Source organism: Tupaia chinensis, unplaced genomic scaffold, assembly GCF_000334495.1.
Source record: "Tupaia chinensis unplaced genomic scaffold, TupChi_1.0 Scaffold000520_1, whole genome shotgun sequence".
Lineage (NCBI taxonomy): Eukaryota > Metazoa > Chordata > Mammalia > Scandentia > Tupaiidae > Tupaia > Tupaia belangeri.
The window spans coordinates 548,224-560,871 of NW_006160033.1; the positions used below are offsets into that span (position 1 = coordinate 548,224).

Below are 12,648 nucleotides of genomic sequence, written 5' to 3' on the forward strand. Positions count from 1 at the left end.
TTTATTTATTTATTTATTTATTTACTTTGGCTATGGAAGCCTTTGTTCAAGTAAATTTTTTTGCCCAGAGTCCCCACAGATAGTCACAGAGCAAGGGAACTTCAAAAGTTCATGGAAAATTGGGATAGCATAATGGTTATATTGCTGGATTCCCACATGACCAGCTGTGATTTGAGTCCAGACCCAGAGGCTTGAAACTCATGGTAGGCACAAGTGCATGCATGCCCAAGATCCTGAGAGTATAGAGGAGAAGGGATTGCAGTGTGGCTATCCCCCTTGGGGGTGTGATTTCTTGCTTTCTGTCTCTCTGCCTCTCCAGTAAGCACATGAGCCCTATAGCCAAACTCTCTCTTAAAACAAAAAGTTCATGGAAAATGGAGTTAAAGTATGAGTTTATTTTGGTGCAAAACATTTTTAATTCCAGGCGTAATTTTTTTTTTAAGAATTATTTGTTTTAATTCATTCATTTCATTTTAATTTGATGAGAGAGAGAGAAAGCAAGTCACCAGGTCCAGGACTCGAACCATGGTTAGCCATGTGGGAGTGTCTAGCACCTTAACTACCATGCCATCTGCTGGTCCCTTCCAGGCACAGTTTTCCATAATAACGTATTTGGTGAATTTTTTGAAATTCATTAAGGTATAGCTTTGGTTGAAAGGGGCTGTGGCTACCAGCATAGGCCCTGCTTAGGCTCTGTGGTAGCAAATGAGGCAACTGGACTCCTTCCTGGGGGTCCCAAGACGGACCAGAAGGCCCCTGTCTGCAGTCCAAACCTCAGGGCTTGTTTCCCATATCATCCAGGTGGCCCACACTGCAGGATCTGGGACCATGTACTGTGTAGGCCTCAGCTCCCTGTAGAGCAGCAGCTAGGGACAAACTCTATTTTGCAGCAGCAGAGGAAGGAGGTGGGCCTTGCCTGTTGTTGTTTTGCCAGCAATGCTGAGAGCCAGAACCTGTTTGTAAACTGGAGGGAAGTGGCCACCCACAGGCCAAGCTGGGCCCACACAAAAGTGGGCAGCAGTGGGAGGAATGTCAGGAAAGGCAGGACATTCAGCCTCCTGCTGGGCAGCCGGGCCTGTGTGAGACCCCTCACATATAGTGGCTACACTGACTACAGAGGGCAGAGCTGGCTACACGTGGCAGTTAGAGAAGCTCGGGCTGAGGAGGTCACTCAGGCCCAAACCACACAACGATCAGTGGAGGCAGGCCATGGGCGGGCCTCCTGGGCACCCTCCTTTCTTCTCTCAGGACTGCTCCTTCACATTGAATGACTTTCTTGAAATTGGAAAAAGAAATAAGAGTTGTGATTCCAAGCGTAGGCTGCTGGTCTATGACAGGGTCTCTGGCCCTTAGCTCAGTCTCACGGGAGACTGAATGTAAAGAGGAGGGTTCACACTCATGGTCCATGCAGCCTCGGTGGCCAGCTCAGGGCCATCATCTGTGGAGACCTCACCGTCTCTCCCTGTGAGGAGTTGCTGTTCCCCTATGAGTAGCTCTCAGGCCATCTCTCTCCCTTCTGCCCCATCTAGCCAGATCTCTGGCATCACCCACCTCCGGCAGAAGAAAGAGAAGCAGTCAGGCCACCAGCGTATGTCTACTCACACAGTGGAGGGACCATGGCCTGCAAGTGGGATCCAGCCTTGGTCTGCCTCACCCCTCTTGTTTAGCTGCATGAAGGGGCCTGCTTTTCACAGCCCCTATGCTTCTGCTCTGTGGCTGGAGTTTCCCCCTCAGGTGCTTATGAGCAGGGCCTGGGGGTCTTCTTACCTGCGTTTTCAGGGTGGCAGACTGAGCCGAGGTTTGCCAGGAGCAGGTTGGCTGCCTCTCCCCAGGTTACACAGGTTCTCAGTATCTGGCCCGGACCTTCTCAGACCTGACCTCTCTCCACTTTGCTGACCGGGCCTACAAGAGAAGAACCAGGAGCTCAAAACACCTCTGGGACAGCGGGAGCAGCCGCCATCACTTTAAAGATGAATCCTGTGGCCGGGACGGTGTCACTTTTCCATGTCTGGGGGGCTTTGTTTCCTTCCTTGGGAATCAAAAGACCTCCCAGAATTTTAGGACTTGCATTCAATAAACTCAAATAAAATACTATAAATCGATGGTTTATATAGAGAGAGTAGAAGGTGGAAAAATGTTTATGATATGCTATTACATGAAAGAGAGAGGATACAGAATAGCACGTAGAGTATGATTAAAACTGCCCAAAATCATCCCTATATATAGAGAGAAATTGTGTGGAAGAAAATATTTGGATTAAAGTGACTCTGGGTGGTACAATTTTCCTCATTTATTTAAAAACTTTTCTAAAATAGGGACCAGCAGTTAGCATAATGGCTATGTTGCTGAACTCCCATGTAGTTGACCATGGTTTGCGTCCCAGACCCAGTGGCTTAAACTCACACTTGGCGCGTGTGCGTGTGTGCCCAAGATACTGAGAGGAAAATGGAGGAGAAGGGATTGTGGTGTGGCCATCCCCTCTGTGGGGTAATTTCTCCCATTCTATCTCTCTGTCTCTCTCTGTCTTTCTGGTGAGCATACGTGCCCTATAGTAAAAGTCTCTCCAAAAAAAAATTTTTTTCTAAAATAAAACAACACAAATGAGGGAATTCTTTCAGAGCGCTGGTCACAACAGCTGCACGGAGGGGTACAGTATGGAGGAAAGGAATCCACTGAGTGAAATGCCAGGAGCCTCCCTCCTCCCCCTTTCCCTGGAAGCAGGCTGCTAGGAGGAGCCTGAGAGCTGGGACCTAGATTTCCAGAGGCCAGTTTCAGACGTCTGATTGCTAAGTCCTCACCACCCCTCGGGGACAACACCCCTTACATCCACAACCACCGAGAATGCAGTAGGTGCCAGTCTCTTCATGACTGTTTTGCAAATGAGAAAATGAGGCTTGGAGAGTCTAGGTAACCAGCCAAGGTAAACAGCAAGTCAAGGGTGGAGCTCACTGCTTCCCTCTCCACCCGGTGGCTGCAGGGCCGCGGGGGCCTCCTACTGCCTTCCTTCCTAACCTCTGCATGTTTATTCATCCCCGTCCTTCCACAGGGGTGGAGTTCGTGGTTCCCAGGACGGGGTTCTACTGCAAGCTGTGCGGGCTGTTCTACACAAGTGAGGAGGCGGCGAAGATGAGCCACTGTCGCAGCGCTGTCCACTACAGGAACTTACAGGTAACGGTTGGCCTTTCCTTGCCCAGCTCTGTGGGTTCCCAAGTTCCCCGCTCAGACCAGGCATCCAGAGTCCTAGGCCTTGCTTGCCTCTCATTCTAGCTCCCGCCTTCAAGGCCTACTCCAGCCACAGGCTGTCCTTTCCCCAAGCATACCAGGCTGTTTTCCGCTTCTGTGAGTTTCTGTCTCCTTCCACCACAGAGACCTCCTACTCCTCCCTTAGGCTTGACTCTGCCAGGCTCTTCCACACAGTGGCAGCCTCCCATGTGCTCTCAGAGCATCTGTCTCTAGTTGAGTACTTCAGTCATTCTATGTCATTTGTTTTTAAGTACCTGCCTCCCTCTATACTGTGAGTAAGATGAGTTAGGCCAATGTTCACCTGGGTCATGGTTGGGGCTGACCCCTTTTCACAAGATTTAGATGTGGAAGATACAGAGATTTCTCTGTTTCTGTTCCCCGTGTAGGCATACATGTTGGCTGAAGTAAAAGCCACTGTTATGTTTGCTGAACTATCCATCCACATAGCAAATACTTACTGCAGGTGTATTATGTACCAGGCAAGAAGAAAAGTAGACAAAATTCCTATCCCCATGGAGCTTCCACTCTAGCATAGGAGACAAGTAATAAACAATGAACAATAGAATACATTATAAGGTGGCGTATAGGGCCAGCTCTGTGACCTGGTGGTCAGGGCAGCTGGACCCCACGTGGCCAACAGCACAGTTCGAGTCCCAGGCCCAGTAGTTTGAGAAACACACCAAGCATGTGTGCACGCATGCCCAAAATCCTCGAAGGAGAGAAGGACGAGAAGGGATTATGGCATGGCCATCCACCTTGTAGGATGCTTTCTTCTCTCCCTCTCTCTCTTTGTTTCTCTCTGGCAAATACATGTATCCTCTAATGGATAGAAAAAATGTCATATAAAAAGTACTTTCTGTCAGGAAAGTCATGACATATATTTCTATCTTTCTATGCAAAAATGTGTCATGACTTTCTTGACAACCCAGTACTATGTTTCATTGAGTTAAAGGTACCATCATTTGTAACCACACCACTATTTTTTGATACCAACAAGAAAATAAATGTTGCAAATTAAATGATGAGACTTCATCAACTGTAAAATGTGTTATTATGAAGATATTATTGTATAGGGTCAGCAGTTGCATGGTGGTTAAGTGCACTGGACTCCCACATGACTGACCACAGTTCAAATCCTGGACCTGGTGGCATGCTTTCTCACTTTACCTCTCTCTCTCTCTCTCTGTCTCCGTTTCTCTCTTGTCAAATTAAAATAATAATAATGATGATGAATAAACTTAAATAAAATAATTCTTTTTAAAAAAGATGTTATTGTGTAGAAAAACATGTCTGAAAATCAATGAAACATGGTGATCTAGTCCATAATATATACCTAACTCATATGTGGTATATTAGAATGTGGTTTTTATTGGGTTGTTGGAAAAATCATGATGTATTTTTTTTTCTATGTTTCTCTATGACATTTTCTATGCTTTTCATGACTTTTCCGACAACCCTATGTAACTAACTTCTGATATAGGCTGGGTTAGCAATATAACCCCTGGGGGAAATATCAGATGCCCATGTGTAAATATCTCCAAGTATCTCAAAGCTCTTCCTGCTTTGTTGCTATTGTTTTTTTGTTTGTTTGTTTGTTTTGTTTTGTTTTTTAGGTTTTTGTCATGCACTTACTGGAGAGAGACAGAGAGACAGTGATAGAGAAAGCAAGAAGAGGGGATGGCCATGCTATAGTCCCTTATCTTTCATGCTCCGCCTGGGATTTTGGGCACCTACGCACACACACCCAGCATGATTTTCAAGCTGTCAGGCCTGGGACTCGAATCACGGTCAGCTATGTGGGAGTCCAGCACCTTAACCACCACACCACCCACTGGCCTCAAGTCTCTTCCTGATTTTTAGCACAAGACTAGTTGTTTCACCTACAAGGCCTCAATTTAGAAGTCCTCATTATGGCTTATGCCCTAATTCCAAGCCAGGTATCACTGTTACAGTTAAATTGGTAAAAGAGTGACTGATCTTGTGCTCTCAAACAAGAGGATGAGACAGCCGTGTTTCAGAAGTACGCGTCCTGGGTCAGGCATTCAGTAGGGGGACAGGGGTTGAGGGGTGTGGGGGTAAAGGGAGTGTGAAAATATGTCATTTGATGAAGTTCTTCACATGATTCAAATGTGCACCCCTAGTTAAGAAACTCAGATATGGGTTGACTCTCTTGTTTTATTGGGTTGTTGGAAAAGTCATGGCAAACACATTTTTTCATAGAAAAACATGAAAAAAATACATCATGGCTTTTCCAATGACCCAATAAAACTGAAGAAACTGAAGCCTAGAGATGTTGTGAGATTTGTCCAAGGCCACAAAGAGAGTGAGTGACTGGGCCTAGGACCAGATCACCTGATTCTTAATCACTTTTCTCCTTTTATTTTACTAAGCTAGTCTTGGAAACTGAGACCCATAATGTCATGGCTTGAATCACTGTCTATAAGGGACCGTCATTGGCTGTGACTAAACTCAGGTCATTTAAACCTCCTGATTTCTCTCTGGAGAGCAGCTGCCGGGTGACTGAGGTAGCCATAGGCCCTGTCCCAGCCTGTCCTGGGGCAGAGTAATGAAGCCTGACTTGGCAAGAGTAGGGGGTTCAAACTGGGCTCCCCAGAGACAGCTGGGGGTGTTGTCTAGCCTGAAGATATCATCCCTTCCCCTCTAGAACGGCAGGCCGAAAGGATTCTTGGAGATCATCTGGCCCTAACTTTCTAAATCTCAGTCCTTGTGCCAGCTGGCACCTTTCCAAAATACAGCTCCCTGGATCCCACCTATGCCTGCTTACTCATGCTGAGGAAGGCCTGGGAATCCGCATTTCAAACCTCCTTCCCAGCAAGTTGTGATACCTTGGTGTGAGAAAGTCTTATCCAGCATTCTCAGTGGGGTTTGGTTCCCCCAAAGAGGCCACACAGCCCAAGGTCACTCAGGGACTTTCAGACCTTCCAGGGCTCCTAATTCCCAGGACAGTGGACTGCACTGTGTTCTGGAGCTCGGAGCCAAACCCCCAGACTGACCTCCCTCCCCACAGCAGGCCAGAGCCATTCCTGTGGTCCCTCGGCTCATCAGGTGCAGACACTGGCTAAGCCCCTCATGCCAGGCCAATTGCAGTTCAGGTTTCCCTGGGGCACCTGTTGGGGAGCTGGGAGCCTCCCCTCCAGGCTTCCCAGATAGGGTTTCTGTCAGTGGCCTTGACAGATGCCTCTGTCTGCCCAGCCTTGCCCACCCCACCCCACCTTGCATGTGTGAAAGGTGAAGAATTCAGCAGGGAGTTTTGGCTGACACCTAAGTCAGGCAACTCGTAAACTTAGCACCCACCAGGAGGCCTTGAGGTGGGGGTCCGGGAGCACTCTCTGAGGCAGGGAGAAGGAGCCCTCATTCTCTCTAAGCGCCCCCTCTTGTGTCTGCTGCTCGCTCCTAGCCCTGTAAGAACCCACCTGGGGTGATCCAGCACAGCAGGTAGAGTCAGCACTAGGAAGGAAAAGCAGACACCTGCTTGGCTCCAGGTCCTGGAAAGGAAATGCCCACACTTATACATGCACCCACTCGCCTTCCTCAGCACGTAATTCCCCACCTCGTTCTGAGGCAGAGGAGAAACCAGCTCCCTCAACAGCCTTGCCCACTGGCATCTATGGCTGCCCCTCACCCAGTAAGACCGTACCTACCTCTGAAAACCAGCTGCAGTTGGCCAGGAGACGCAGGTACACCCGGGCGTTTCATGCAGAGCCTGTCATCCCGTCCTCCAAGTCCTCCCCGAGGGGTGAGAAAGACTCAGTTTCACCAACTTAACAGGTTAGGAGTCTGAGGCTGGAGAAGATGAGACGCTTCCCCGCTGGTGCGAGCAATGGAGAAGGCAAACAGCAGGCCAGGCGCCATGCTATGTGGCTTGTGCTGCCTCCATCCAACCTCATGGCAACCTCACACAGCAGTGTCCATTGTTACCCTCGCTTTACAGATGGTATTTGGTGACTGGCCGGCTGAAAGCTAGGAAGTGACCACAGGTTATCCAATGGCACAGTCACACACTGTACTGCTGTACCAGAACCAACCCTTCTGACTCCCGATCCAGTGTTTGCACTGTCCTTGCTGCCCCGGGATAGCTGGCAGACCCTATTTTGGGTTCCAGCTGTTTCCTGGTTCTGTCTCGCTGTGTTGGCTCAGACATCCCACGGACAGCCTGACCTGGCTTGCTGTGTTTGGCTGGGGGCCAGTCATAGCTCTGTGTATTCGGGGGCCATGGGGAGGCAGCCTTCAGCCGTAGAACAGAGAGGCCCATTTTAAATCCATCAGAGGACCTCTGAGACTCTCCACCTGCCAGCCTGCCCTGACAGGAAACAGGCTGTGGAGGGTCTCAAGTGTCAGGTTGGGGTTGCTGTCTTGCACAACTGCTGTAGGCCAGTGCTGATCACTCCCGCCCTTCCAGCTCCTCCCCACCCCCCGTCTTTCACACATACGCATGAGGACTGGGCTCTTTCTGGAAAACAATTTCTTTGAGGATGATGAGCTTCTACGTCAAACAGTGAGAATAGTGCTTGGCACCAGGTCAGACTGTGGATGTGTTTGCTATTGTTAGTACAGGTTGAGTGTCCCTTATCCCAAATGCATGGAAGCAGAAGGGTTTTACACGTTAGATTCTTTTCCCCTCAGTTTGGAGTATTTGCATATAAAGGGACTTCAAAAAAGATTGTCAAAAAATAGCATTGACGTATGAATTTATTTGGAGGCAAAAGAATCATTGAAATCCACACAGTTTTTCCCTAATACATTTTCCATGAACTTTTTGAAGACCCCTCGATACATGAGATATTTTGGGGATGGGACCCAACTTTAAACACTTTCGTTTCATATATACCTTATACACATAGCCTGTGGGTGATTTTAAGGTATTTTTGTATTGCGGAATTTTGACTGCATTTCGACAGTCACATGAGAGCCGACATGGAATTTGGAATTTTCTTTTCTTCTTTTTTTGGAGAAGTTTTTGCTATAGGCGCCAGTATTCACCAGAAAGACAGAGAGAGATAGAGAGATAGAAATAAAAAAATCACCCCCCAGGGGGGATGGTCATGCCACAATCCCTTCTCCTCCATTCTCCTCTCGAGATCTTGGGCACGTACCCCCACACACCTGGTGTGAGTTTAAGTCACCGGGTTCAGGACTCGAACCACAGTCAACTACATGGGAGTCCAGCAACATAGCCATTATGCCAACTGCTGGTCTCAAGGCATGGAATTTTCTATCAGGTTGTCAGAAAAGTAATAGCGTGCTTTTGCATTGAAAAGCAGGTCATGAGTTTTCTGACAACCCAGTCCTTGTGGTGTCATGTTGGTGCTCGAAAACGTTGAGATTTCAGAGTATTTTGAATTTTCAGATTAGAAGTACTCACCCTATATCTGTACGTTCTAGTTCTTTCTACAAGAGACATGTATTACTTGTAAACTAACGTAATGAGGGGCTTAGTGTGGGTCCTATAGACCCAGGAGGATCTGGGGACCAGGAGCCAGTGGCCCTCCCGCTGGGCACAGATGATGGGGAGAGGGCTGAGGCTCACTCCTCATCCCCTCCTCTGCCTCCAGACCACCGCTGACATCTGCCTCCCTCCTTTCTCCTCTCTTCCTACCACAGAAGTACTTGTCCCAGCTGGCTGATGAGGGGCTGAAGGAGACGGAGGGGGCAGGCAGCCCCAGGCCCGAGGACAGTGGGATCGTGCCGCACTTTGAAAGGAGAAAGCCCTGAAGCTTCTGCTGCTGCTGCAAAGGGGAGAGGAATGCTGCAAGGTGGGGCCTTCGCCTCCGGCTGGGGCTTGGGACGGGGCAAGACTAAAGCCGGAGAGGATGGGAAACCAGGCCGGACATGTTGCTTGGGGTTCCTCCCAAAGACTCATAAAAGCATCCCTGAAGTGTCTCCAGGAGCAAAGGCACCCCGGAGCGTTCAGCCACAGAGGGCCACCAAGCTCCTCCCTGTGGGCTCTTGTCTCTCAAACCGTCTTTCAATTTGCTTCCCTTTCTTTCCCTCCCACTCCCTCTCTCTCCCTCCTTCTGTCCCAAGGATTCTTTCCTTTTCATAAAAGCCAACTTCTCAGGGATTTTCACAACGTTCAGATTCTCAATAGATAGAACAGGTCAGACCAGGCTGAGACAGGCAAGGCAGAGGTTTAATGGGAGCTCCTGGGTCAGGAGAACCACCTCAGTGAACCTGCAGCCGTGTCTCTCCCTAGTCTGCAGCGTGGGCATCTGGGGAAGCTGAGTCACACCTGCCTGCTTGGTGAGGGGCCACTGTAGACCACCTGTTGGGTAGATGCTGGGAGTGGCTTCTAACTCTTCCTCCAACTCTAGCTTTGTGAAAAGCTCCTGCTTTTATTTACTTCTTTCTTTATATTATTTTTTAGCCTGTTTTTAAGAGCTCATTCATCCCTTTCAGTTATCTAAGATGTCCACCAAATCAATGCCTTAAGTAAAGTAAATGAAATGCATTCTGTGGAGGAGGAAAAGAGTCCTTCATTTTGGAAGCTCCAGTAAGTTCCCTCCAAGCTTATTCTCCTCCTCTTGGTTTCAGGAAATGTCAGGGTTTGTCCTATTCTGGACAGTGAATTGGTATAGGGTCACTTGAATTAAAAATGAAAACCAAAGTGTCTTTTCCTTCCAACTAAAGCAGCCGATGGTAGGGGCTTAGGTAAAATGCTGGCCTCTGTACACTGTGTGGCACTGACTTCAGACGCACGGTGACAAGGAAATGACTTCTGCCTGGCTCTCCCTTGGTGCCTACACTCTGGGCTCCCACGGCCTCGCAGTGGGATGGCTTCCGAATGGTTCCTCACTGGGGGAAGAAGCTGAGGACAGAGAAGGCTGTGAGGCTGAAGAGTGACACCTGAGGTTGGTAGAGGGGCTCTTTCCAATGAGACAGAGGGTGAGGGTTCCTCGGGGTTGACCACATGTGTAGATTTCAATGTCAAAATGGGATCCAGAACAGAGCCCGAATTCTCTACATTCTTTCTGCGACTAGAGTTCAGTGCCTTGGGGCCCAGACAGGCTGGGTCCCGAGTCTGGTATCCCATGGAAGGGCATGGGACAGAGGGGCTAGGGAAACTGAGGCCCTGCCCAGAGCATTTCACAATGCTGTGATACTTCCCCGAAGGTGCCTTCATGGCTGAGGCTGTGAAAGTAAGACAGGGACAACGGGGCACTCTCCCTTGACGGGTTCCTGCTCCTATTCCTGATCATGGCAGGTAGGCTGGGGAGAGACTGCATGCGTAGGGCTTTTTTCCCCCCCGTTTTTATGGTAGATAAGAGTACACTGCACCGTCTGTCCTCTGCTCTCGTGAGAGAAGGGCAGAGAGAGGATCTAGTTTAACACTGATATGTTATCAGTGAGGAAATCGAGGCCCAGAAAGGAGACAAATGGAGACCCCCAAAATGATCATGTTGAAACCTTCGGGCCCGTGGTCACTGGGGAGGAGAGCTCTGTTGAGAACCTGTGGGAGAAAGGAGTGAAGGCCAGTACCACAGCCAGACAGACCGGCTTGGACAGATGTGGTGAGGAGAGGTTGGGAGGAACAAGAGTCCTGAACTCATCATCAGACGTCTGAGGGCTCAGACAGGCTGGCCTCTCTGAGCAGAGGCTGCAGATCGGCACAGCCCGGGCTGCTCCCCGGCCTGATGACCCAGGGTGTTCCCTGGCGCTCCTGACACCAGCTCCGCTCCTGTTTCTCAGAAAGCCTTTGACCCCGCATGTCTGGTCTCACCAAATGGCACCTCACAGGGACAAGCCTACAGTCTGCATTAGAGGCTGGAACTGTACATTATCAGAGAGACCGGAAGCTTTATCCCTGAGCAGAGTGCAAGGAGAAACCAGCTCCCCGCATCCCGGCCCCCAGCAGCATTTCATGGACATCTGGATGGCAGCATTCCCAAGTCCAAAACAGCTCCCTTTGCTGATAAGACTCACCTTCTCATGTTGGAAAGCCAGAGAGAGCCCCTGGGAGGGGGAGAGACGAGGCCGTCTGTATTCAATCAGAACCTTCCGTTTAAAATCACCCAAGATTCTCTATGTGTGTGTGTGTGTGTGTGTGTGTATATATATATATATTTATTTTTATTTATTTTTTTATAATTCCATTGGCATGGTCTTTCACTGACCCAATAATTTGCACTTTTTATTCCTATGTATGTCACACACAGTGCAGTACTAAAGGCAACCGAGAAAATATTGATTTATTTTTTAAAGCATTGCTTCAGTGTTTTGTCGACCATTTCAAGTGTCTCCCTGAAAAGGTTGCTCAAGAACAGTTGCTGCTTTGAACTACAGAGTCGTTTGAACCCTGGGTTAATGCAACAAAAGGCAACAGGCCATGTAATTTTTCTTTTCCTTGTTAACACCCGAAATAAAGCGTAACCAGCCAGTATATCCGAAGAACGGAGAAAATGTCCCGTTGGTGTGACCCGCAGCCATTAGTGTCAGGGTTTCCCATTCTTGGACAGTCCGAGGCTGTGATCTGTTAGATTATACTTGAACTGGACCAGAGTTTGTGTTTTGAGATTATGAGAAAAACAAAAACACTAGCCAAGTTTGAACTTGTAAAGTATTGGAATTTGTTGAGTGTCCTATAAATTGTCACCACTTTTTCTGATCTGTATAAGTGACCGCAAAGTGTTTGTTTTTACAAAAGGAAAAAAAAAAAGATTTTTAATAAAGATCATTTGAAAGCTTGTGAATGAGTGACCGGCTGTGTGTCATGCAAGGGTCCCTTGACGTCTGGCGGGGAAGCTCACCAAGCACAAAGGTTGAGATTTGATAGCTCTGTGAATTTCAGATGTTTTAAAGGCCTGGACATGGAGGGCAAACAGCTTCCAAGGCTCTGGCTAGCCATCAGAGACTCACAGACCCTCAGGGGTGATCCCCTGAGAGGAATGAATCTGACAGGAGTTGCTGTCCGTTTTGGGGGCTTGGATAGAAAAATCTCTTACAAACCCCTCTCCTACATCCCTGGCCTTGCTTCCCACCCTCTCTGGTCTTCCAGTGACTGAGCCCAGTGGTCCTACACCAGGGCCTGGCATCTCTGGTGGCTCATGCCCAGTGGTGATGGACTGGAGGTCATTGCCAAAGTGGACATAGTAGACCCCAGCAGAGGCCTGGCCCTGACCCGTGAGCCCTGTGACTTCCTAAGGCCTGTTTTCTTGGGTGTAAAAAGGGATAATGATACTAATCACCTCTCGGGGTTGCTTTGGGGTTAAGATCATTGCTTGGCAAAGTCACTTGGGATCTGTGCTCTGGACAGCAATACTTCACATTTTAGGCCTTAAAGCTTTTTGGTTTTTTTTGTTTTGTTTTGTTTTTGTTTTTGTTTTTGTTTTCTGCCAGACCAAAAAGCACTGGGAAGGTAGAAACTGACAAAGAGACAAATACTTTAAT

At 48.5% G+C, this 12,648-nt stretch overlaps 1 protein-coding gene across 1 annotated transcript in view; it reads left to right on the plus strand.

Annotated features, from left to right (window-relative positions):
• Positions 1 to 11,595, plus strand: part of RBM20 (RNA binding motif protein 20) — a 244,077-nt gene extending 232,482 nt beyond the window's left edge. Inside the window, 2 exon segments of the mRNA XM_006156850.1 lie at positions 3,047 to 3,168; positions 8,866 to 11,595. Coding sequence (XP_006156912.1) covers positions 3,047 to 3,168; positions 8,866 to 8,976 — 233 coding nt within the window. The 3' untranslated portion in view covers positions 8,977 to 11,595.
• Positions 11,596 to 12,648: the final 1,053 nt, after the last annotated feature.